General features: G+C 41.3%; 1 protein-coding gene and 1 long non-coding RNA gene across 6 annotated transcripts in view; one reads left to right on the top strand and one right to left on the bottom strand.

The window, feature by feature from the left end:
- The window catches only part of PTPRR (protein tyrosine phosphatase receptor type R), a 141,885-nt gene that overhangs the window by 57,771 nt on the left and 57,533 nt on the right, over positions 1–26,581 (bottom strand). For 3 of the 5 annotated variants that reach the window (XM_068669204.1, XM_068669202.1, XM_068669203.1), the window contains 3 exons: positions 13,085–13,198; positions 9,778–9,933; positions 3,496–3,606 (listed from right to left, as the gene is read on the bottom strand). In XM_068669204.1, the coding sequence (XP_068525305.1) occupies positions 3,496–3,606; positions 9,778–9,933; positions 13,085–13,198 (381 nt within the window). Of the gene's footprint in view, positions 1–3,495; positions 3,607–3,760; positions 3,960–9,777; positions 9,934–13,084; positions 13,199–26,581 lie in introns of those variants that run through there. The other 2 variants (XM_068669200.1, XM_068669205.1) reach the window with 2 other exon arrangements.
- LOC137849511 (uncharacterized) lies at positions 3,965–13,025 on the top strand. The gene is made up of 3 exons (XR_011091926.1): positions 3,965–5,358; positions 9,576–9,623; positions 12,079–13,025. It is a non-coding gene; the product is annotated as an uncharacterized lncRNA (long non-coding RNA).

Below are 26,581 nucleotides of genomic sequence, written 5' to 3'. Positions count from 1 at the left end.
TAAACTGTGTACCTTAAATTTTGCTTTAAATCTTTAAACTGGTAAAAAAAGAGCTGAAGTTGGTGGGTTGATATTAGTTAGCTGCAGAAAGCCTATAATCAAATTGCTCTCAGAAGCCCTGCAGCATTTTATGAATGCTGAAACTTGTAAGTTTAGAAACAAGTGATAGGCCATGTGAAAAATCGGATATTGAAATGTTAAATTTGTTATTCAATATTCTTCTTGTTATTTCCAAAATACATTCATGAAGCTGAAATATATTCCTAATTTAAGTAACTATCTCCCGAAAGCATCAAATAACTGTTCATAATTTATAAAACACTGGAGCCAGTAATAAAACTTAAACTCTCACAATTTGTTGACAAGACAAAATCCATGCCTTTCATTATTCTAAATGAAAAAATATTCCTACTTTTTGATATTTTTTTTAAAGTGGGAAAAAGAACAACATTTATAACCTCTCTTATCTCAACTAGCTACAAATATTTCATAATCTGAAAATGATACTTCCAGACCACTTGAGTTTTTTATATATAGAGGTTATAATTTCAAAAATAAAGAGAAAGGATATGAAAATATATTGATTTATCAGAACAGGCAAAATTACAAAACTAGTATGAAATATTGATAGCAAATAATTTAATCCACTGTCATATATTGTGTTATTTATTACATTTAGAGATGGCTCAATTATTTCTCTACGTAAAGCAAAAAATAGAGCCCTATTTCACACATAGGAGCACTTAAAGGAGTTATCCCAACTTAGCCCTGTGCTTGGCATACTTTATAAAAGACACACGATGTTCCCAGCCGAAGTGAGCCCCTGGTCTGTCCTGCTTCTGAGGGCAGCAGTGAGCCGTGCGTTGGCCTCCTGGTAGGATGAATCCCTCCTGGGATGCCCGAGGCTCATCCTGTGGCAACGAGGACTGGCCAAGTATATACGCAGAATGACCAGAGAGGTACAATCTGCAAGTCTGAGTTCAGCTCACGTGCTGCTGTATCTCACCCTCTAGCGATACTCTGCACTGTAAATTTTTATGTAATAGAAGCCAGATATTTGCTAAATTCCAGCCAAGTATTAAGAAGCCCGAAGGCTGTTAATGCGCAGTGCTCTCGCAGTGCAGGGAAGTGTCGTGATTTGTACAACCCGGTTAAGAGACAAGGCTGCAGGTTTACTGTTTCTGTAGTAATATCATAAAACAAAGCGTTGACATGGACAACTGAGCTGCCTTACACTAAGCACTGTTGATCATCCTCAATGATCATCTTGACCATCACTTAATTCACTTCCTACTCCATGCTTTAAAGGACACTTCCAAGTCACCTGTAGACGCGGACTCAGCTTTCTGCTTTTGGACCCTTTAAACTACAAAGAACCACCTAAAAGCGATCTGGTGCCCACCTTGTAACTTTAAAAAGGAGGCCTCATTTGGGTGGTCTCATGAGGACAACAGCCAGAGCCACACAGAACCAGCTCCAACGCCTTACACTAGGGCTGAATGATCCAAGAGACTGCTTCTCACAAATCTGCCGTTCTGACACATGTGAAGTGGGATGAAAAACAAAGTGCACTGTTTGTTAGCCTTATAGATCTCACATACTTCCTTTATCAGTGGGTCCCAGCAAAATTTGAGGCAGTGCCCATTTACATGGTCTGAAGAGCAGCACACATAAAGATGCAGATTGGAGCCAGGAGGGGACAGAAAAGGGAATGCCTGCAGAGAGGACCACAGCATCACAGTAAACCCAGCTGGAAGGGAGCTCAAGGCATCTACTAGTCTTTCCCCCTGCCCTAACTCCAGATCAGCTATACTCAAAGTCATCCTGACAGATGTTTGCCTAAAACCTCAATTGATGAAAACTCCCAGGCTTCCCCAGGCAATGCGCTCCAGGGCTTAGTGACCCACATGATTACAAAGTTCTTTCTAATGATGCGACAGAGTGACTCTTTCAAAAATGTGCTTCTTGTCCTATTCCCAGTGGATAGAGGAGTACCTTCTTCTTTACAACAGCCTTTGAAAACTCAACACATTCTCATATTGAGTTTTCTCAACAGGATTCTCAAACATGAAGATCTTAGAGATTGTGACCTAATTTATACATGTACATCCCAGGGAAGGAACGGCAATTTTTTGCAACAACATGATGTTACTTATTCCCTTCAGTATGGGCTCTGTTGTACTGCTGGAGCCTATCCTAAAAACTGTTGCTTCACCAGGTAGTTCCTAGGTTGTATTTATGCACACGATGGGGTTCTTTTCCAACAGCATTTTTGCTACTTCACAACTTTTCCCCATTCTGCTAAGAATACTCTAAGTTCTGATAGCATCCTCCACAATGTTTACAGTTCCCAATATTATCTACATCTTCCAAATAATTAATGAAAATGTTATGTAGTACCATGACCAGGACAGACACTATGCTCTACAGCCTTCCAGTTAAAGTCAGTAATGGACAAAATATCCTGTGTTCTTCTCTTTTGAGTAAAAATTTACTTTGCTGTCTTTGAGAAATGAAGATGACTAGAAGGTAGAAGTTATGTAAAAGAAAAATTTTTGTAAGAACAAAAAAGTAATTTTCATATATTTTGGAGAGTTTTTAAGCTTTAAAAAGGTTATATTATATATTTTATGCTCTTTTAGATCTTTAGTTTGAATATTCTTTCCAACTTATGGTTGTAAGTGGGAAATCCATCTAGGTTACAGAAAAGTAAGTATGTTTGAAAGCACAATAGCATAAAACACTCCAAGATGCTATGAATTCATAAATGCTGAGAATTGTCACAGAATTCAGTAAACCCATAGGTTTATGCACCACAGAAGATAAAAAAAAAAAAAAAAAGGCAAAACAGCCTTTGAAGTCAGTGGTGCTGGAGCCTTGTTTGTGTTCTGTGTGACCACTGCACATCGCACATTCAGCATATTGTAAGTACACCCAGTGCCCAGAAACGTGGCCACTGAACTCACACAGTGTGATTGTCAGAGTTGTTCAAAGACACGATCACTCCTTCGTGTTCTCAGTAATCATTTCAGTTTAAAATTTGTATATTCAGTACCTGAACACAGACACGCGCTCTCTCTTTCTAACAAATGTACGTTGCCAAGAGTGTACCAGTGTGGTATTGTTTTATTATCCAACAGAACCGAAATGCAGTAGCCTAACATGACTTCAGGGATCCTGGGACCTAGTAAGAATGTCGAGAAGTCATCACTCACATCACTGTAGAGTTACTTTGCAGACTCAAGAGCCCACAATTTATTTCTTCAGCTTTCTTCAAAGACATTCTTCAGTTGGACTCAGAATATCTCAAGAAACATTTTTCTTCAAACTTTGGCTTCAGCACGATGAGAGTGACCAATCATTCATTACCTTCTAGCTGAGTTTTTAACAGCTTTGAGGAAACACCTCTCACATAAAGAATGTTACTCTATCCTTCAAAACTCAGAAAAGCACAAAGTAAAGAACAGCAAAAAAAAGGTAAAAAAGCAAACTTACCATTAAACAAGTTACTAGAATGACAAAGATGCTGAGAAATATGACAACTGCGTAAAATCCTTCTTTGCTCCAGATTTTGTCTGCTTCCCGCTGGCCTTGCAAAACATTTTTCTTTTTTAAGCAGTAAAAAAGAAAGAGGAAGAGGAAAAAAAAAAGTTACACAGTAGCTCGTGCAGATTAAATAGCTCTCGTCAGGCATTAATCACCGTCCCCAGCAGGCAGGACTCACATTCCCAAGTCGATGGCACTTACTCTGAGTACCTACCCTAGCTAAGTACCCTGCCCGTGTGCGACACGGGGGTCTGAGATCTTCCTTGTGACCGCTGAAAAGCTCTTCCCACGCAGCCTGGTTTGCAGTTTAGGCAAACAGGGCTCGTGCTCCTTCTTGGAAACTACCTGGCTGATCAGGCGAAAGGGCAGCGCTCTGGCGTGGGCTGAGGAAACTGCTCACGCTGCCCATTTCTCCGTGCTGCTTATCTCCTGCCCCACCACCCACACACCAGCCTCTGACCTGCTTGCACTTTACACAGAAGTGAGAACAGGTGACTCGCTGGCTCGCCTGCGCCAGCCAAGACGCCCTGATGCTGCTACCTTTACAGTATCTACCCGCGTACATATACATAAATAAAAAAACTCTGATTATGCTTCCTGTAATCTTGTTATCCATCTAGCTGTAATTCTGATTATGCTTCCAGTAATCTCGTTATCTTTGGGTTCCTGCTGATAGTGCGTTTCTGAAACAGCTGTGCACACTGAAATTTGCAGAACTCCTGGGGAACTCCTGCAGATTACAAAACAATAATAATTGTAAAAGCATTTATTCTTGGCCTTGTTGCAGTGCGGTGACCTGGTTAGGCTATTAGATTACCAAAATTTCACTGTTTCCAAATACAAGTTTGGTAGCAGAAACAGGGCACACGCGCCCTCAGCCTAACAGCAATGCGTTATTCACAATAAAGTAGGGATCCCTGCAAGAATAGAAACCTTCTGCTGTGCGGTTCCCCGACAGAAGTTCAGCAGACATTGCTCTCCCCCTCTCCATCTATTTGCCTTTCTTTATTTTCACTGTGTATTTTTGGTACAGTTCTCAGACTGAGTTAAAAAAAACAACTTTTTAAAATCCTGGTTTCCATTCTCCATGTTCAAGGTCCAGGTGTTTCTCCTTCACCAAAGTTCCCTATGACAGTTCCTATCCCTCAATTACAGTTCCCATTTAACGAGTGAGTCACCTCCCCATTGCAAGGTGGCCTTCTTTCCTCTCGGGGGACAGACACTGTGCCCCCACAGAGGAAAGAGTTTGTGTAGAGATGAGTGGCTGCTCCTGGGACCTGTGCTCCTACAGCACCGGGACCAGAATGGAAACCCTTTATGCCCTTCTGCCAGAGTACAGACACGGGCTTGGAAAATTAATACGAGTATTTGTGTGTGTGTGTAATTACACAGTGCTTCATAGGCTGTGCCGGTAAGTAGTGCAGGTCTCACGGGCTAACAAGGGCTGTAAGCGTCAGGCTTCTGTTCAACACCTTAAGACACCGCAGCTTGCAAAGCTGAGCTGGAAATCGTGCCAAATCTTTATGCAAAAGCTGTTCCTAGACATCCACGCCACACAGCCGCTGTAGCGTGGTGCAGCAATGGGTGCGACCTGCTGCCTCGGCGCACAGTGGTTGCTCCCCTGTGCTCCCAGCTCTGAGGCTGCTCCCGGAGAGCTCCTTGGGGCAAAAACAGCAGCCACAGCACTGCCCCGTGGGCTATAGCCCAGCTGCCTGGCCCTGGGTGTCTCACCTTGCTGGTGTTTCAGATCTGTGAGGAGGAAATCTAGGAGAAAAGCAGGTGCTGGAGGAGATCAGGGTGTGCCGACCTTTTGTAAGTGAGTGATTGTGGTGGTTTTTTTTTGTACTTCTTCACTGAAAGGGCAAATACACTGGAAAGTAAATGAAGAGCTAACAGGATTTTTTTGACACAATGGGTAAAAGAATTTAATTAACCAAAATTCATTAGTGTCACAAAGCCTTTTAAATATTTTTTATATTTGACAATATAAATAACTGAGTCTAAGCAAATTAATCTCTGTGATTTCTAATGGTGCATGTGTTCAGTATATGTTTTTTCCAGATTCATCTAAAAATGAAGTTCAAAGAATATTAATGAACACTGTAAAAAAGTAAAAGAAAAATTATGCTATATCTTTAACACATCCAATGCACTGTTTTAAAATGCTGAAGCAGTACCTTCACCCAACAAAAAAAGCTCTCCCCTGGTCTACCTGGGCAGTATTGAGGAAAGCAGAATCCTTGCTTCAGCTGCTCCCTAATGACAGAAGAGGCTGTGACCTCGAGTAACTGAGTCATTTCGTTTCCCTGATAAGAAATTGCTTTCTGAAATGTTAGTGCTGCTAAGTCAGAACTTTGCTCCTGGATCTCAGAGAGAGCTGATAAGAGGGACAGCAATTGCCACGATCACTGCAAATTGCTAACACCCAGGAAACAAGCTCACAGGATGGCCAAACACAGAGGAAAAAGTAAAAAAAAGGGAGAGCGAGTGCTTCTGTCCATGGTGATGGGCCCAGAGCCTCCCACATAGCAATGTGCTCCGTCTCAGTTGACTGATGTTGCTCCACATTTCTCGCACTCAGCTTTTCCCTGCCTGCAAATCCACTACAGCTTGCAGCCGGTTTTTGAGGAGTGGGAGTATACAACAGTCATCAGAGGACAGGAAGATAAAGTCAGCGAAAAGGCACAGCTGGTAAAGGCAGGGGGAATACAGGAGCGGGTGGGCTGGCTGGGGAGTTTCAGTAGCTCAGGCCCTGCCAGGTCCCAAAGCAAGCCTGGCTGCAGGGAGGATGGCCATCATTGTGTCCATCATCCTTGGTGTCTGTCTCCATTCCCACAGTTAGGTGATTTAGGCAGAATTAGCCAGGTTCATTAAACAGTTTTAATTTGGCATCATTTAAGGTGGGAAAGAATCACATTGTATATTCTACACAATCCCTTGCTATTGCTAGCCACATTGAGGAGTGCCTGCAGAAGGGTCTGCTTTGCTCTACAGTGGAACAAGTGTGTTTAGACAAATGACTTGTTATAGACTTAAAACCCCAGGCATTATGAATCTACTTTTTATACTGGTTTTATGGAAACCTAGTGATTATTTCTACAAGCAATTAAAATGAGCAGCCAGCTCTTGGTGATATCAAGAGAGACACTATCCTGAAGGAGTCTGGGACTGAAACACCCCACCAAGATTTCAGGAGCTGCTAGGAAAATTAAGTCTTCATGGGAAAAAAAGGGTGAATTCTTAAATTGCATCAGGTAATCCCAGCTAGTTCCTTAGGCTGAAATGATCATGAAAGCAAGGCAAGCTGCAGTTCAGGGCTCAGAGGAAAGCTTCCAGGGAGCTAAGGATTGAACCTTAAGGATCATACAGGGTTCATCAAAGTTCATACTGGGTTGCTTTGCTTTTTTCGGCTATTTAACTAAGTTAACTAAGGCAGGGTAGGAAGGTCTGACAAGAAATCACTTCCCCTCCAGTGAAAATATGCAGGAATGTCGGTGGCCTCCTCAAACACTAGATTACTGCCACTTAATATTCCCTATGACAAAGCCTCCTCAAAGATACTAACTATGCAACATTTTGCTTTTGCCAAGGTCACCTTTCAGTTTCATGACCATTCTCTCCACACCAGTATTCACCCCTTGCACGTGTGTGCGATGAAGTGATGTGATCTCATGGAAATGCTGACAGCCTGGAGGCTCCCCTTCATGCACCAGCCAGCTCACTGACTTATGGTTTCTGTATGGTTTAAGTGCATGACTGGTTCCTTTGATTTCTTCTCTAGCAGCAGTTAATATCACACACTTCAAAGGCAAACAATAGAAGCCTAATAGAGGCTGCTGTAATTGTACATTTTGGGATTGCATAATTTTGGAATATACTCTCCCATACAGATTTCTCCTTAGTGCCACATCTTCCAGCTAGCAGTTAGCTTATCTCACAAAGCATGGTAAACCCTGCTTTACTTACTGTAATTTCAATTACTTCTTTATCCAAACCCACTTCAAAGTCCTTTTCTACTCTACTAAACTCTGAAACTGCATAGTATTTTCTTTTTTTCTTTTTTCCTCAACACCATTTTAAGGCATTAGAATTCTCACACAGACTGCGTATGTGATTGAATTTAGTCCCACCAAGACAAACCAGTTCAGTAGCTGCTTGTTATAGGGAAGCTCCCAGCCCTGTGACATGCTATGGATAAGAATACAGTCCTAAATTCCTCTGCAGCCACAAATTTTAGATAATAATAAAAGATCAAATGCTACAGCCACAATAGGCCACTGGAAGAGAAAGGACAAATGAAAAGATCTATTGCCCTGGATCTTTGAAATGGCAATGACTCCATTAAATTAAATTTTCACGTTCCCACAGGTACCCTTCCCATTCTAGACCAGGCAGGAAAGGACTCCAGTGGTTCCTACAGCTAAGATATATAGGAAATCATCTCTTCCAGCAACAGTAAGAAACTAGGATATGAGTTTTGAGACAGGTAATTAATTTAAAATAAAGTCATCAGTGATTAATGCATCAGTAGTGTGAATTGGAAAATTATTACTGGAATTAATGGAAATGCAGTGCCAGTCACCTACATCCACTGAGAGTTTTACTGTTCATGGTGTCACATGGGCTGAGACTTTAGGAAAGAGCTTTAGTTTTCTACGCAGGTTTTCCTACACTACCTTGGTAAATTTTCTTAGGACATGGCAATCTCCCCTACCATTAACCCCTTCCATCTGAGAGTCTAGTTTACACTAAGCCCTGCTGGAAAGAGTCAACCAAGCAAGCTCAGAGGAGGTACATCAAAGATGGGCTGAACTGCCTGCTGGAGGTATCTTTTTCTTTCAGTTTACTGCAGAGAAATGGTAGACTTTCAAGTCTTATGCAGCTAATAATGAAAAAGACAGCTAAAATTGGAGACAAAATCCAGCCCTAACACCTCTGCGTCAGCCACCCACCTATGAAGATGAGGATAATGCTTCCTTTCTACACAGACACACTGCTAGTGCACGTGTGATACTGGTTGGGAAGCACTGATTCACATCAGTGGAAGACTTACAGTTTATTCACTCGTGAATTAATTAGGGCTGATAGCTCAGGAATAAACACACAAAGTGGGTAAAATAATGTGTCAAAGCTATGTCTTAAAGTAACTGTATCTATATCCCCCCTCAAAAGTTTGCTTGTTTTGATTTTCTTTGCTGTTATTTTGATTGGAAAGATTTGTTCTTAGATGAAGTTGATTGAAGAGTAAATTACTGGTTAGTAGTTGAGCAAGTAAAGATTATATATTGTTGTCTTTTAGCTGCTGTTTTCTGTGAAGTCTTACACATGCAAACAAATTATCAAGACCCAAAAGGAATATCTATTAGTGTAAAGCTGCAAGATTTTTGCAGGATTGGGGTCTTAGCAGTATAATCTACATGCAACTGAAATATTAAAATAACCTCTTCTTTCTCCAACAGTACTAGAAGGAAGTAGAGGCTGCACAACTTTCGTTCTAATCATCCTTTTCAATGAGATTCCCTCTGTCGGTGTACACTTTTTTCAGAGAGAAAATTCCAATACCTGAGCACTCATGATTACCATCTAACAGATGAGATCTTCAGTTCAGCATTGTTTTTTCTCCAGCAGTTGTACATAGCTTGATGACATTTCTTGACTCATCTATTATTCACATATGTTCTTGTCCCATAGCTACCTGAAGTGTTACTTGTACCTGAAATACTTGGAAGAGATAATTGCATCTATCACCACTGTCACAATCATATGCTTCTGTAGCAAAGGAAATTGTAATCTAAAGGGAGCTTAGTCCAAGCTGCCATTGAGCAATATAAAGACCTGATCTGACTTTTGGACAACATCACTTGGCTTTGTTTTGTATGAAAACAGCTAAAACCTGAGAATCATCTCATTTTCATAATGTCAGGCTGCTGTAGGGCACGTAAAATTGCCCTAAAATGACCCTGGTTTTATATTTTATTTTTCATACTGAAAGCATCTTCAAGATTCTTAAACAACATCTCTTTCTGAAGGAGGATCTGGATCCTAATTCTTAAACAGCCTTACAAAACACCATTAAGGTAATTTAACAGGACTAGCTGTGTAATTGTCTTACAGCAGTAATGCCATCTTAGTTTATACTTCCCTGTCTCATTCATGAGAACCTCAGCCTGAGAACTACCAGGGCTGTAAAAACTGCCTAACAAACTACAGGTGAAAAAAGTGATAACCAACCTCAGGGGAGACCTCTGTTATTCCAAACTGGGATAAACTCTGATGCAAAATGTTGATATTCAGTGAACGCAGCACTTCTTCAGATGGGAGCGCATCAGAAATTCCTGGCTTTCTGTTCACTGGGGAAATAAACAGTTCCACACAGTTCTTCTTCCCCTAGGAAAATAAATAATAATAAAAAAAAGGCAAAATCATAACAAAATTCTGAGATTAGATAACCTCTTCTGTCTCTAGATTTTAACTATATGTCCAGAAATGAATGCATGGAATAGAAAGGCTGCAACCTGCTCTGTGAGGAAAGTGCACATTTTCCCTGCCTCCTTAAATTCCAGCTGACCGTGCAAGAAAATGCAAAATACTGTATGTGGGTAGATGGGCTTTATCTCATTTACTGTTGACAAGGTCCCCTCTTCTGAGCCTAGTACCGCTGAACAAGACAGGTTGGTGTCTCATGGGGAGGGGAGGAGCCATGCATGGGATAAGGGCAAAGAGCCAGCGGGGTTTTTAGCTGACAGGTCTGATCCGAGCTGAAGTGCAGTCCTGTTTTAGATGCTGGGCCTTAACAGGAATGCTTAGTATAATGCCGTGGTATTTTGGCATTGCTTTCTAATCCGGCGTCAACATGTTGCAAACACACACTACAGTGAAGTATAATGCCCTTTCAGCTGAGTGCAGTGTAACTTCTTAAGACAGCACAACGAAATGAAAGTTTTGCTTACTTTTAATGAGTAGGCTGAGCATGCCTAATTTTCCCCGCCATTAATTCCTGACCCGGTCTCAATGAAGTGGTGCTGTATTAGAGATGTCAGTGATGCTGGCTCTGTAGCAGGACAGCGAAAGGAAAAATTGCCAGAGGCTTCCTCTGCTCGGTTATCAACAACCAGAACAGCACCTGAGCTCAGTGCTGGCGTGCATGAACCACGATAAGGGGGTGCCCCAGGGCTGTGCACAACCTGGCTGAGGCTGTGAAATAGAGGCCAGACCTGGGTAGTGCCACATGCACAAGGCAGGCATGGAGCTGCTGCCTGCACCGGCAAGAACTTCACTGCTCTGGTTATTTGGGGTTTGGTATGCAAGGGGAGAAATCAGACTGGGTTAATCCTGCTCTCCCCCTCACCTTCAAAGCACATCATTATCTTCACTGAAGCAAAGAAAAGACATCTTTTGCTATTCTTAAAAAGCCTTGCATTGCATTCAGAATTAGTGCTGCATAGAAAGGGACATTTTCACACGCATACCCTAAACCTGCCCTGTGTGCTCTCACTTGTGCCAGGGGTCCACCTGCTCAACAAAACTGGTGGGGCTGGCGTTGCTCAGTAGGCCTGCTCAGCCCAGCAGGGCCGTGAGGAGGGAACACAGCCCCACAGCTCTGCAGTGTCAGGGATTTCTTGTCAGGCTGAAGGTCTGAGGCTGCAGCCTTACTTGGTCTCTGGCGTGGGTAAGTGGCCACTTCCAGGTGTAGATGGCAGGCACAAAGCAAGGCCTGGTGAGGGTGCAGCATTCCCAGTGCTTTGTGCATCCTCTGTTAGGAGATCTGCCTTAACAGGACTTTATGGGAGGAGGATTTCCTGGAAAGATTCTGGAAATGCCCAGTTAATATCTTGTGGCACAGTGTGTGCTGTTACATATCAGCTTACCTCCCTTCCATCATCTAAATTACCTCCAAAGCCAGTGGAGAGAGGCTGGTATCTCCAGAGCATGATTGCATCCACCCTAAAATAACTGGGATCTCAATGCCTCTCCTTCTCACTACCCTTCTCTGTATTGCCTTCAGAGGGACCCTACATGAGCACCTAAGACCGGGCTGAAGAGAGGTGAGATGAATTTCGATATGCCCAGCTTGCTTGTGTCCATGAGAGGAACTGGCTCATGTTAAAAGGATGGGAAGGTGGGAATAATGCCTCCTAAACTGTATTTTTCTCTTCTGAATTTTGACTCTGTGATTTTAAGAGCAAATGTGGAAAAAGTTTGTATTATTCCTACATAGCTAAAAAACAGAAGTCATAGCAGCCCTTTACGGATGTTGAGAAGACTAATTAATTAACAGTACTTCATGTATTCTGAGGTATACGCAGGTGCAAAATGCTGCTACCTCTTCCCTTGGATCACCGATGAGAAGAGAAAGTGAAAATCTATCAGTCAGCAGGAAAATTAACAGCATCTTTCATCTGCTTAGTTAGATGATTTCCACAGAGCTTAGTAAGAAGGCTACCAAGTGACGTGGTATGTTGAATACACACCTCAAACTCTGGAACATTTCTCATTTAATTGTGTTTTTCTCCGAATATGTCTTTCATTCAGGTTAATACAGGGGACAAAAGACTTTCAGCATCACTTGTCAAGAATGAGTGACGTCCCTGGCAAACATGAAAAGGGCTGCATTGCATTCCTATTGATCTTTTCCACTGTGCATCTTGTGTGATCCTTTCTCACAGAGACATTATTTGAAGGTGTTTTATAATCCTTTTTGATGTATACAATCCTATCAAGCTATCAAGGCAGGAAATACTTTTATGCTGAGCCTGTCAACTTTCTTCCCTAATATTCAACCTGCAGGTCGAATAAAATAACATAACTCTGCTTTCCTGTGCAACGTGAATGGAAGGCTAGCAATACACACATGATATTGTTGTGTTTTTTCTTGTTTCATTAAAAAACTGTCAGAAAAAAAGAGACCAGTTTTAAGAATGTATGCCCTTTACCATCCACAGAAAATAAAAATGATGAAAATTGTTTTTTAAGTCTTTGCTGGAAACAAATTTCTCATAATCTTTTGCAAACATTATACCTTAGTCCAAAAGGTCACATCCAAGCATATGTTGTTATAGCTAAATAGCAAGCTGTAAATATTAATACTGTGAGAAAACATTTATTTTACTAGTGGAAAGTCTGAGAATTAATTGTGAAGATGTCTTTGAAAGGCAGAATCACATGTATTTTTTGAGCAAGATTCAACCTTTGAGAAACAAAAAAGGAATAAGCAGCTTCTAATGAATGTGATGAAGAACTACACTGGAATGCAAACCAAGGGATAAGAAAACTGCATATGAATAAGACACAAAAGAGATTTATCTGACTTAATTTTTCTCTAGACTGTAACTATGAATGGCTTCCTTTCAAAAGAAAATGTAAGTCATTTTGTAATGGAGATCTATTTTTCTGTAGTGCAGTTCAGAAAAAAATCTATCAAAACAAAGTATTTTTCTGTCCTATTTTATTGCAGTTTTCCATAATGAAAGGAAAATAAATTTAAGAGCATTCTAAATAACCAGGTAAATTTTATTACACCTAGCCTTTTGGTACTTACAATGAGCCTGTTGATATGAACTTGCTGAGGTAACAGTCCCAGTGCTGCAGCCACTCCCTGGCGAAATATCCGAAGCAATGTGATATTCAGCTTGTTTACATCCATTTGCAGTGTCTGAAAAAGAAAAACCAGTTCAAATGAACTCTTTGCTCAACACATTCAGTCCTCACGACGTCTGATCTCTGAGAGTCTCACTAATTGTTTTTTTCCCAGAATGATAATCAATGCAATCTACTTGCACTGCAATAAAGAACAAATCCAAAGGAAAATGTAAGCATTTTAAATGCTGCTTTGTTATCACCTTTTCTCAAAAATCATTCAAAATAGATTCCAGAAGTTTTTGGCTAAATTCCTAAGACAAGTTACAGTGCTCAAGATAACACAATTACTGCATTAGAAATGAAAGGCAAGCACTGAACACCAATTCACCTTTACAGAATGAGATGTTGGATTTACACAATGAAAATTTGCTTTGATTATTTTTCTTAAGAGTTTCTCCCTGCAGTGAAGAATGTGTTAGTCATAGTAAAATTATGGATTTTTTATTTTGATTAACAGTTTCTGTGATTGAAAAAAAAAACAAACAACCACCACACTGAGGATACATTTTAAATGCTTGAATTTCCAAAGCTTCCTTATTTCAGGCAGAGCAGGCTGTTAATTCTCAGCAGAGACCAATCATAGCACTGAAGCATTTTCTTTCTCCATGTCAGAATAATAACAAAACTTAGCTATTTCCTCAGGTTCAAATCCCTCCTGTGAAGCTGATGGTGTTTTGCCCAGGAAATAATTTAGATTCAAGTCTTCACTTTCTCAGAAGACCCAGGTGTATCTGTGCAGATGATGTGTTGTGACCAGTACTTCCCTGTGGCACTCTGGGGCCCCTTTCTTTGCTTCCATATCCCCACAGTGGTCAATTCATCGTGGAGAAGGCAGGGAAGAGGAGTATATCAGATGGTACCAGGTGGCCTCCAACATTTCTGGCAGGTCACTGGCTTAGGAACTAGGCAAGTTCTGACCGAGCCGGTTGACTTGAGCTGAAAATTTTTTATTTTTAACTTTCTATTTAAAGCTGTAGGCCAGCTTGCTGCTCTGAGGAGCCACGCCAGGATTCTTCCTTCCTAACTGGAGTGGCAGAAAGAGAATTAAATATCCATGGGTCAGACATCCCATTGTGAACGTGGCTGTGGTCTAAAAAGAAATTTAACTTTTTTCTCAAAGCGGATGAGCACCATATATTCTGATTGTCGCTATTTATTTTTAAGAATTTATAAGTTACAATGTAAAGACATCAAATATTTGCTTTCCTCTTCCACTGTCAATGCGATGTTTCCATCAGTACTGAATGTTTTTCATTTTCTTCCCCTTTTATCTCATTTTTTTACACTAATGGGATTGTCAAGCCTTGGTGCATCAACTGAGACCTGCTCTCAGCATACAGCTGAGCTTTAATTCAGCTGCAAATATTATAGGAGTCCTCAGTTTCAATGACCCTGTCTAACCTGGCATTTTCAAAAAGCAAAATCTTCTTTTTGCTTCTTCTAGAATTAGACATCTTGAGTGGTTACAAAACTGCTCCAGCTTTGTCACTGAAACAGAGAAATGTCTTGAGAAGGGAGACAGAGACATCCCACAGGTCTGAGCACCATTCCTTCTGCATCCCAGGCTGCTCACAGGACACGTGGGCAATACAGCAGAGGAGAGCTGGTGTGGAGCTATGAAGCTGTCACTACACCGAAAGCCAACATCCTAGCCTGAGGATCCCTGGTAAGTGAGAAGAGGAGTAGTTGCTGAAACAGGAAGGCTGTCGTGAGGGTCCCCTGAGATCCATCAGGATGGAATAAAGAGCAAGGAACTGCTTGTCTCAGGCAATGACCCCGAGTTATGGGGATTATGCTAGCTGTTGTTACTGAACAAAGCTAACAGGCGTAAAATCAAAATGCATTCACTTAAGTGTACTTGAACCAGGCATCAGATCACATTAACACCGATGTTGTTAAACAGCATGTTAAGAGCTCACTGATCAAGACACGGAAATGAAACATCCAGAAAAATATCCAGCTTTGGATGAAATAGAAGAGGTTTAAAGAGGCTATAAGGAGATAATGTCTACCTAATAAATTCTTATAGATCTAATTGGACTAGGTGGCTAGGCCTAGCACTGTGGTTCTTCATATTCAGGGAGATTAAAACATGGTGAAACTCCAGTATCTTCAGGACAGTCACATTTCCTTCCACCAGACCTGAATTTGGACCACTGCACCCTACAACAAGTAGTCATAAAAGGCTGCACAGTCTTTGTGTCTCTGTAACAGCCCCTGTCCTTGGTACTTCATAGGGAAGCCTGAGGAGCACAGTGCTCACCCTGTCACTCCGGACTCAGCCTGCTTGGAAAGCTCATCTGGCCTCATCTGGAGATTTCAGAACCCTTTCAGGATGCATCCCAGCACATCTTTTTTTTTTTTTTTTCCTGAGGTTGGCCACGCCGTGACTTTGCACTGGTGGGATTGCTGCAAGTTGCACAGAGAGCTGATGGTTGCCCACGCTGCAGGTACGAGCCTTGGGATGTGCTCCAAAGCCCAGCATATACCTGGGCACTGCCCAGGCAGGCTGCCAGCTGGGCACCAGCTCCAGGGCTACTTGAGAGGGTGGGAAGGAATTTGTCTTTAAGCCTCATCTCAGGGTGCTTCCTATGCAGCAAAAAAAATTGTGACCATTCATCCAAAAACATGCAACCAAACAACCCAAGAAGTATCTGGGGAAGAATTTTTTTTTTTTTTTTTTTTAAATAAGAACCTTGCCTTCCTATCCACAGAAGGAATTTGCTTCTTAAGTGCTAATGTTAGTGTGAAGCTTTGTTCCTTCCAATTACAATGCAAACTAGGTAAAAGTAACAAGGACTGCCCTTTTCCACTTCAAGCAGCACAAGGGAGTGCATTTGTCTCTTCCTATCAAGAGAAAATTTAGCAATCCAAAATCTGTCACTTTAGGAACAGGATTTCTAACTGGATCAGCAAAAGATAGCTTCTAGAAAAGCCAGATGTGACCCCATGAGCACCGACTTTAGAGCAAGCAGCATATCATGAACGTGCTCTGTGCTCTCTATTATTACCCCCTTGTTTGTACTGGAGTCTTAAAAACATCAAGTGGGAGTGGACCAGGCTGGAGATGTATCAAGTTCCACATCCTGGGTCCAACTCTGGATGCTTATGGAAAACTATATGAACAAGAAAAGAACATATTCTTTTTTTTTTCTTTCCAAGTTTGTTCTGACAAGATCCAGGCTAATTTACACCAGCTCAGCCCAGAAAGTCAACTGGGTTCCTCCGTTACATGAATATTATTACACAGTAACCCAGACTGGTGCTGTTGAGATCTGGGATGAAAGCAACGCTTGAAGGCATTATATTCTCAATGCTGGCATGTGCTGAACCGTAGTGGAGTTTGTCTCACCTGAGGGTCTGGTACAGAATTGTCTTTCTGCAAATTCTTACACATTATTTTTGTCGAAAAATGAGAAAGAGAAAGAAGAGGAAAAGGGGAAAAAAAAAAAAAAAGAAAACGAAAGAGAAGGAAGAAGTCCTAACTGTTTACATCAGTAAAAAGTTTCTAAAACTTAATTATTAAAATGTCACTATTTTAACATTATGGTGCCATTCTGATGGCATGCCTAGGTACAATGTAGACTGAAGTCCGTAAAGATGGGTTTAGGATAGAAAACTGATACTGGATGAATGGCAAATGCAACAATGCCTGTACAACAGACAAACAACACAAACCTCCATTAAGAAAAAGAGTCCTAGAAAGGAAAGCAGAACTAATATATATTCCATCACCATCTGCAATAACACATGAAATTAACCTCCGTAAAGTCAATCCACAGAGTTAAGTAAACCAAAGCATTAGCACCGATACACCAGGTATGCCTTACTGTGGTCCTCTAGTTGCTCCTTTTGCTTCGGGACAGAAGGGGCTGAAGCATCCCCGTCAGGCAGCACAAATCATTTACCCCGTGCTCATGTGCAGTGTTTACCACCTATTGCAGCCCGCTCCCCAGGGAGGTCACACTTTTGAATTTGCTGCCTCTGGTGGCAATAGCGACTTGCTGAGCCTAGAGGCGGGCACGCTGGAGGACTCATTTCCCCGAGCAATTACTGATCTGGATATTGCTACTGTAGCGACAGTTTCTAGGTTTATCCGACCTAAGCAAAACAGGTAGTTTCAAGGGAAGGAGATTTCTGCTTGTAGTGGAAAAGATAACTCTGTCTTGGAAAGAGAGTTCCAGAGAAGAAAACTCAGCACAGAAAAACACCAAAGACCATTCACACCTGAGATCCTGCAAGGGCTTTTTGATATTTGTTTTTTTTTATGTTAAAGGAAAAAAAAAGTCATGAAACAGACCAACAGTATCTCTGACTCTGAAATAATATTTTTGTCTACAATTACAACTAGCCAAGTCAAGTTCTGCTCCTCAAGAAAAAATCAGAGATGCCTCCCTTTCTTATCTTTTCCTTCTCACCGGTGACTTCGTTTCTGCAATGAGCCTCAAAACCATCTTTCCCTTCCATGCATTGGTTACTCCCTTCTAAACTCCTCCTGACCCCACCACCACAGCAAAGAGAGATCTAGAGAAAGTTTGAAAATCTCAAAAATATTTCCAGGGTCAGAGATCAATTACTGAAAAATTGTGAGGGGGAGTCTTGGCTATTCTACAAAAGCACAGTGAAAATCACCTGAAAGAGCAGAAAAATTGCAGGCATATGTTTGAGTTTACAGGGACCAGTGAAAAGCATTGATAAATGCTCTACAAATCTCTCTCTCTTGCTCTGCCAGCGTAACTGCCCTGACCTGGAACACGCTGCTGTGTAAGTCACGCATTTTCTAATGAGGAGACAGCGAGGCTGCAGAGTACGCTGATATGCCAAAAAGTCCCAGATTTCACATGCAGCCTGCAGAAATTTATGTGGCCTTGTCCAGAGAGCATTTGGGTGATGAGAAAAAGAACTCTAAATTGGTTCCATATAAATGCAAGAAAAAGTGGTAGGAATGGGATACTTTGATTGCTTCAGTCCTGATTACTCCAGGAAGTTCTGTAGAGTTGGATGCAGCCTTTCAAGATGTAACATTGTACAGCTTCACTCACATATTTTTTTTTCTACATAAAAAACATGTCTTTTATGGGAAATCTTTCTTTAAAGTAAGCATAATATTTCCTGTATTTATGCATTTCTTATATAGCCTTAAAGAACAGTTTTGGCTCTTGATTAATTTTTCATGAAAGCAAATAAATGTAAATAGTGTGAGCTCCCTGAAAGAAATCACAGAGAGAAGTAATACTTATTGGAAACGCAGGGGTAATCTCACTAGTTAACACAAATATATGGTTTCCCCCCATACTGATTTTCAAGTGTGTGTGCAGTAAAATATGAGCAAACCCAAATCTATTTGTTTCACGCACTGCAATTAATCCATAGAACTTGTTACCACAGGAATTTGCTGAGGCCAAAAGCTGAAAAAGATGCAGAAAAAGAACAGGATGTTTAGGTGGCTGTTGAAACTCACTGATAGGACTGAAAACAGAGACACTACAAACCTTGTTATACAGCTGAAACTATCAGAAACCACGATGGATCCTAACTGAATGAAGAGACAAGCTTCTCAGCCTGCTCTCAAAGCTCTGAGTGCTGCTGGCCACCATACTGGACTAGAATCAGGTTTCACCCCTGTCCCATTTTGATCCACACGTAGATCCCAGTTAGGGATGCTCCTGGAGGCCAGTGCATTAACAGAGGTGCTGCACCGGGTGTTGAAGCGAGGCCAGGGCACTCCACCAGCATCCACGGCTCGGACTGGCAGAGCTACTCGAGGTGCGTGGGTGATCTGAGTGAACTGGTTTGTCCCAGCTAGCTGACAGATTTGATCACTCCTGTAGGAAGCACCAAAACAAGAGCGAGGAGCCCTCCATCTGTGATGTCCGGCTTCCATCCAAGATTCCCCTGGTGAGATTTTACATGCACTTGGGCAGTGAGTAAGTCAGCTGCAGAAAGAGCCTGTGACCTTCATGGATGATTGAAGTGAATGAGAATCCCTCAGCCTATTACGGATAAGGTTTGTTAATGCCTCTCTCCAAGAGGCACACTTTGATTTCTCTCAGTCCTATGTTGTGCATTAATCTCTGAATTTGCCATCCCCTAGCCAGGGAAAAGGGTCAGCTATTCCAGTGTGACAAGGTAATGTGGATTTACCGATCAGGTCTAATGTGAACACACAGCACAGTCTTCTATCTTTCTTCTGACAGAAAGCTCAGGTTATTTCATTCCAGTTTCTGAGTTATGTGGGTCATTCCTGTACCAAACCTAACATAGTCAGGGGGGTGACAAACTGAGAGAGTGTGTTAGCCTGTCCTCTCAATGCTCACTGTACTCATTTCTTATTTTCTTTTTACCTCTTTCCTGTGGCATCTTAAATGCATTAATCATTTGTTATATATTTGGAGGACAGATTACGTATGGAGTCTCACGAGCAGCCAGTGCACTTATTGGTTGTATGAGATGACCATCTCAGAGCCCTTATTGAGATGGGGCTATGGAATGATAACTTTAATGGGCTGTGGATAAGGTCAACTTTTTCTGAGACTTTTCTGAGTCAGGGGGTTGCAGAATCCCGTATCCAAAACGTTCAGTGGGATGCGTACTTGTCATTGCTGAAAGGGTGTAAGAAGAGGGAAGGAAAGGCTATGGTCCATGGGACACAAGTTTGAAGCAGCTGTGTCATTGAACAGTACCAGTCCCAGAAGCACTTTACCTGTAGGAACCCTTCAGAAGGGGAAAGAAGAGGGGCAGGAGGCTGCAGTGATGCTGTTGGACTCCATGGATGATTTTCTAGAGCTTCCTTGCAAGAGGAACTTTCTGCTTTGCCATGTGCTGGAACCCAGTACATAGTACCACAGGGTGCCTAGTGACGAAAGGAGCCAGTGTCCTCCCATGTATCATTCCTTTGTTAAAAACATGGTCACATACTACATCTAATTCTGAGAGCCCTAATCTGGAGCATTTGAAATTACCTTAAATTGATTACTAGGAGGAATGAGAGGCTGAAATTTTGCTGTGCCTCTAGCCTTAGCAAGGCTACCTCAGTTAATCTGTTTCAGTTCTATGTCTATAAAATGGGGATGATAGCACTCGACTGTCTCACAGGAGCCCTGCGAAACAAAGCATTTTACATACTGAAGATGTGGGACAGATGCGTAGGATGGAACTTCTCAACTTCTTTCACAGACACCTTTAATGTTACGCACAAAAGTTAACTCCTGCCTCTGTTTAATTGTGTGCTGCATTTCTTCAAGGACTGGGATTCACTTCATCACAAACTATTTCAGCGTTCCTAAAGTAACAGCTGAAGTATATGTCAAAGCACTGATGGCTTTATTGGCTTTTTCCTTCCTCCATCCACTTCTCCCTTCCCAGCTCTCTTCCATTCATTTACCCTGAGATTACATTAGACAGCTGAAAAGGCCGAGATGATGGAAGAGCACAAGACAATACACAAGGAGGTGGAAGCATGAAGAGAGCTGGAAGAGCTTAGCGGAACATCATTTCAACCTCTTTGTTCTTTGAGAGGCATACATAATGAGCTCCACAAAGTTGTCATATCTGTCCTTATTCAATATTACAAAAAAAAAAATTAAAAAAAAAATCCTTCCATTACAAAAGAAATGCATAGTGCTATTATATCCAGTACAACTTTTATGCACAGCATGATTGTACCAGTCACATCCTATTTCATCATCCCAAAGCCAGCTGTAATCTTCAGAACAAACAGACCCTTTGAGCACAGTACTTTTTAATACATTTGTGTTTTTTATTTTTTTTTCTGTCCAATTATTACATCTCTAAGTAGAGCCTGCCTAAAGCTTGAAATGCTCAAGAATCAGAAATGACTCCTTACTCCTTTTGTAAAACCCTAATTTCAGCTAGTTTTATGTTTCAAACAATTCTTAGTTACTGAAGTTTAAATTCCTGCTACAACTTTGTAAAATGGCCCTCAACAGATCGAAATCCCTTCCAGAAAAATATCAGGCAAAATAAAGCTAAGACAAAATCATCCTTCTTTTTATCTTCAGAATTTAGTTTGCAGCAGGCTGATTATTTAACCTTACATAATAATGGAGAACAAAACTGGAAACCTAAGGCAATACAGCAACTTCCAATTTTTACAGGAGCCAACGTGCCCAGAAGACTTCCACTGACTTACTCCCCTTAGTAACCTTTCTCTTTGCTTTGAAAATCAAAGACAGACTTCAATATTTCAGTATTATTCAGTATTTCAGATCTTAGTTTTCTCAGGCTTTTAGTTTCAGATGCATTCTTTACTGATAGTTTCAGATGAGCAGTATCTGCCTGAACACGCACAATGGGAATGTTGCAGAAAAAGGGAAGCACATTCCCCCAGTTTTTATTTATTTTTTTACATAATCATAGTTCTCTGATGTTCCTGAGCATATGAAGATGAAAATTTGAAATACATCAGAATATATATGTGTATATATATATATTCTTAGAATGGATTTGGCTCAACAGGAATTGAGATACTTACACGGACGACTGTTCTTGTAGTATTCTGGACTGTGTGACTGCCTGTGTCCCAAGACTATTTGTCTACCACAGCCAAGATTTTCCAAGCATGAAGCAATTCTTTTGCCTCAGCTCTTGGGAAATCAGGATCCTGTTCTCTGGAAACAAATGTCCAGCAGCAAGGCCTCTTTACTGTGACACAATCCGCCAGTATGTTTATCTGCTTTCAACCTTTTAGCTCACTGAATTTTGTTTATAGCTATTATCATGACCATAATCACACGTAACTGGAATAAAATATACATGACTGACTCTCTACCTACTACAGTATGATCTGAGTGCAGACAGTACAAGGCACCCAGGCGACTTGTGTCTTAGATTCCTTTAATTATGAACTTGAGGCAAAATCAAGCAAAGCCTTTGGGGGCATGTGTTTTTTCTTGGACAAAACTTGCATCACTTTGGGTTGTATCCCGCCATGGGTTCATATGCCTGGCTACGTCTTTGTATTAGTTTTGACAAAACCATTAATGATTGTGTGTGAATCCTATAAACTCAGAGACTGGAGAGCAGATGAAAAGGTCTTGTGACCTTGGCAGCTCTCTCAGGATCTTTAAACTCTTGAAGCTGCTAATACCAAATGTATCCAGAAGCGATGAGGTATAAATTTCCTCTCTCCTGAGAAGCTGGACAAAGAATTTTTCTGTTATGTCTAGTACTGAAAAGGGAAGGTATGGATTAAGGGAAAACACCAACTCCAAATCTTCAAAGGTTTATGGAGAGATTTACCTGAACGATACTTGCTAATGCTAATATCAATATAATATTTCTGATGAGCAGTTCCAGATTTGGGTTCATAGATTTAGAAACCTGAAAGCTACACTGTGTCCCAAAAGCCCTAACTAACATAAGACAAGTTTTCTGACTGAAGCACTAGGGAACAAGATTTAGTTTGAGGAACTTTTCTTTAGAGATGACTTCACTTGTGAGGTTAAAGATGAAGAAGCTGTGATGCCTTTTATTATCAAATATTACTACTCTAAAATTACTGGAAGGCAGAGACCAATTCATGGATCTTCAGCTTCTTTCTATTCGGTTTAGCATCAGCAGTCTGTGTTCATATTTTTAAACATGCAACACAACTGTAAAAGCCAACATCAGAAAAAGTTTAGAATGGGAAAACTGCAGTTTATGGTCATAACTGATGACCCTTAAAAATAGTAAGAACTGTTAACATGCATTTCTCTCATTCTCACACATATACAAAACAAAAGCAAGTAAGTGAAATAGAAAAACATTCCTTTGCATCCCCACTATCAGCTGATTTTTTAGGATAAATGGCATCTGTAAGTCACTCTTATGTTACAACACCTTCTTTACCATCCAAGAAGAATTAGGAATTTAGCATTTTGAAGAGTGTAGGATTTGTTAGCTACAGTCATTTCAGGGATGCTAGACAATACTTCCATTATTTACTTGTTAAAAAAGTGGCAAGATTGTCATTAAATATAGAATCCAAATGAATGAATACAGTTGAAATCTTAAAGACATTTTGCAAACTAATTAACTGCCTGTTTTGTACTTTGCTCACTTTGCCCTTTAATCTCTTGCTTGCCCTGTGTTATTCCAGGAGTTCCGTCACATAAAAATGAATGGAAACTCCCTCAAGACATATAAGTGATCCTAGTTATTCTTCTGTCTTGGTTTCCTAATCTCTTCCACCCTTTTATAATCAGAAAACAATGTTACAGCATTTAAAGTCTATTTTTTTTTCTTTTTATTTTTTTTGTTATTCTTTCTTCTTCGTATTTTTCTGATTTTGGTCACTGTGAGTGCTTCAGAGCCCTTTCTCAAGTCCAAACATTGTCCTCTGACCACTCTACCTTCATTCAGGAAAGTAGCTGAGCAGCAAAATAATTCATAATTCTTTCAGAAAGAAGTAACAATTGTAAATTTGGTGGGTGAGGTTTCCTTTTCCTTTTTTTTTTCCTTCTTCTTCTTGTTTTTTAACAATATTCTTTAAGCATGCAAAAAACAATCTTCAAGGTTTCCCCAAGTGACCACCACCAGCGCAATTTGTGTTTGTGAGGTCCTGCTGTAAGGAGGAAGTGAGTGCACCTTTTTCCACATTTCCTGCCTCCTTTCTGCGCTCTGGAGACCCATGAAAGCCTCGGTGGTTCTCCAGCTGCTGCTCTGTGTGAGCAGGAAGAGCAGCCTGGGAAGAAATACTCAGCTCCTCAGAAACTGGACATGGGGCTCAGATTCAGAGCATCCCTGTGTTATAGGTGTCACAGCGCAACAGGCCAAGTCTTAAAAACAATGGCAAGAGGGCTTGTAGACTCCCTAAAAACCCAAGGCATCTATCTTATTTCTGGGAAAGCCAGCGATCAGTTGAGAGACATGGTGATAAATGTTAATAAAAGGATGAATGCCTTCTATCTCAGCTGGTATACAGCTAAAAGGTAGGGCGTCGATTTATGGAATGGAGGTGTGTCTACTTAAGTGTATGGGTAAAATGAAGCAAAAAGCTGAAAAGCCTCAAGAAAAGTGGAGGAATGATTTAAATTTGTACGTTTATATGTCATACTTCTTTTTTTGATAGCATTATTCAGAGAGAGACAAGAATTTCACTGCAAACTGGCTATTGCTGTCTTTTTTTTTTTTTAAATATATATACAAAAGAGCAAATGGCAGCATTATTTTTTTTTTAATTGTTTTAAGAAAATATCTCAATGATCTATCAATTACAAGGTGTTGCCCCATTTATCTGTGATAAGGCAGAAATCCAAAGGGTCCTGACCTGCAAAAGCTTCTGGGAAGAAAATGCACTGATGTTATCCCCCCAAAATCTGTGTGATGGCGTGGGAGACACAGGCTGCCCCGGGGTACCTCTGCCCCAGCACTGCAGCTACACATGGACATGCCAGGCCTGCCAAACTGCTGGCCATGACACAGCAGCAAAATTCAGTGGATCCCATCAGTGTCGGACTAAACATGCACTATACTTACTAAGATTGCAGGTTGCAAGAGCTTCATTGCTCACGCTGCCCTCAATTACCATTCCCCTGCTGTATTTTCCTTTCTCTTTCTGCAGTGCTGGCAACTCATGCATTTGGACTGCTCTCATGGCCCTCCTCTAAAGACGGCGATTATATAGAGGATATCCATTTACCCACTCTCTTGGCAGCCCTACCCAGCAGAGCCCATACCATGCAACTCAACGTGAGGGTGTAGTAACACTACAAGCCCCAAAAGGATGGCATGACAGAGCACCAGAGGTGCACAGCAAAGGGCTCGGCCCCATTTCTACAGATGAAACATGGCTATCGTGGCTTTGCATACAGCAGCAACCTCAGCTTCTCCAGATCAAGCTGAACGTATCCTGCAAGTGCAACACGATTGCTCCGCAGAAGTGCAGACGCCAGCTCATAGCACTTCTGGACGCCCAGAATCCACCTCTAGAGCTTGACCAAACCATCAGGGCAATGTGTTACCTCAAAGACAAGTGTGGTAGATGACTGCCAAGTGGTAGATGATCACCAAGGTCATGAGGGCTGGCTGGGCTCTTTCACAATCTGTAGGCTAACAGCTCCTCTGCCTTTTCTCCGAGTTAGAGATTAAGACAAACTTGCCGTGCCAACCTCATCATTAGATTTTGTCTGTGGTAGTGGAGCTCATTGGACTAGCTGAGACTAAGCTGAGCAAAAATAATAGATGAAAAAATGGAACAACCCCATGCTGGCACGAACAAAGAAACATAAGATTAACTAAATGGCTGTTACAGCTTCTCATTTCTGTGATCTTTTTCCCATTAAACATAACACTGCCAGAAAACCTCTCAGAAATTAAATGACTGGAGAGGAAGGAGGAAAAAAATTATCAAGATGACCATTCCCTAAAGAAATCTGAGTGTTTTAAGTAAAGCAAGAGGAAGCTAAAAATTCTTAAATATCTCTGTAATTGTAGCAAAAACATTTTCAATATGTGATTTTATTTTCAGCTGTGATTTTTCCACAAACCGGTACTGCAACAAATGAGAGAAAGAAACTCAGTGAGGCTGAATATCATACCTTGAGACCCTTTTGCCCTCAATTCTTGTACCTCTTGTCATAGGATACAAGAATATATGCGGGAAATTTTGTTCAGCTCCATAAATACATGCTATATATTTGGTGTGTTAGACAAAACCTACTCAGCACAATCCATCTTCTACACACGAACCATGTTACTCTCTCATCATCAGAGCCCACCACATTAAAAAGACCCATGTCTGTCTCTCGGTCAGCTTCGGGTATCTCCTGCTTTTCTGGGAGCTGAGCAGCCACTGCTGCTAAGTTTGCATCCATGTGCATGACTTCAGGCATCTCATTTTCATCTGCCAGTGATCAGCCTTAATTAGGCATGCTTATAACCAGCTGAAAGGAAGACAAATCCCATTCACGTGGTGCCAGTTATTTCTGCAAGTGTTCAGCCAGGCCCAGCCCTCCCGAGGTGCACTCCCCTGGAGAAGACTACAGGTGGGCTGTGAGTCCTCAGGGTCCTGCTGGGACAGGGGTGTACCAAAGGGATGCTCCTCCTCATCACTGCAACATTAGGTTGTATAGTGCAAGTGTGGCAAAGAGCAGGACCTGGTTCAACGGGATCTCACGAGCCTTCTGGAAGATCAAAGCAGCTCCTGATGAATTATTTAATAGGCATTTCCAGAGAGGTATTTTAGGCAGCTGCAACACTGATCTCAAATAACCAACGGCATTAACCACATTATTGTTATTTGTATTAACATCTTTCTGTCATGCTTATGGTAATTTTATTTCTTCCCTTACAACTGCATACATTGTGTTTCCTGGGTATGGCAGGTATACCGTGGTCCCGAATGGTGCCTTGTCTGATAACTACAGAGCTGCTTGTACTCTTTTTGAATTGA

This window comes from Anas acuta, chromosome 1, assembly GCF_963932015.1.
Source record: "Anas acuta chromosome 1, bAnaAcu1.1, whole genome shotgun sequence".
Taxonomy (NCBI): Eukaryota; Metazoa; Chordata; class Aves; order Anseriformes; family Anatidae; genus Anas; species Anas acuta.
The sequence above is the reverse complement of the archived record's forward strand: the minus strand, read 5'-3'. Positions and strand labels throughout refer to the sequence as shown.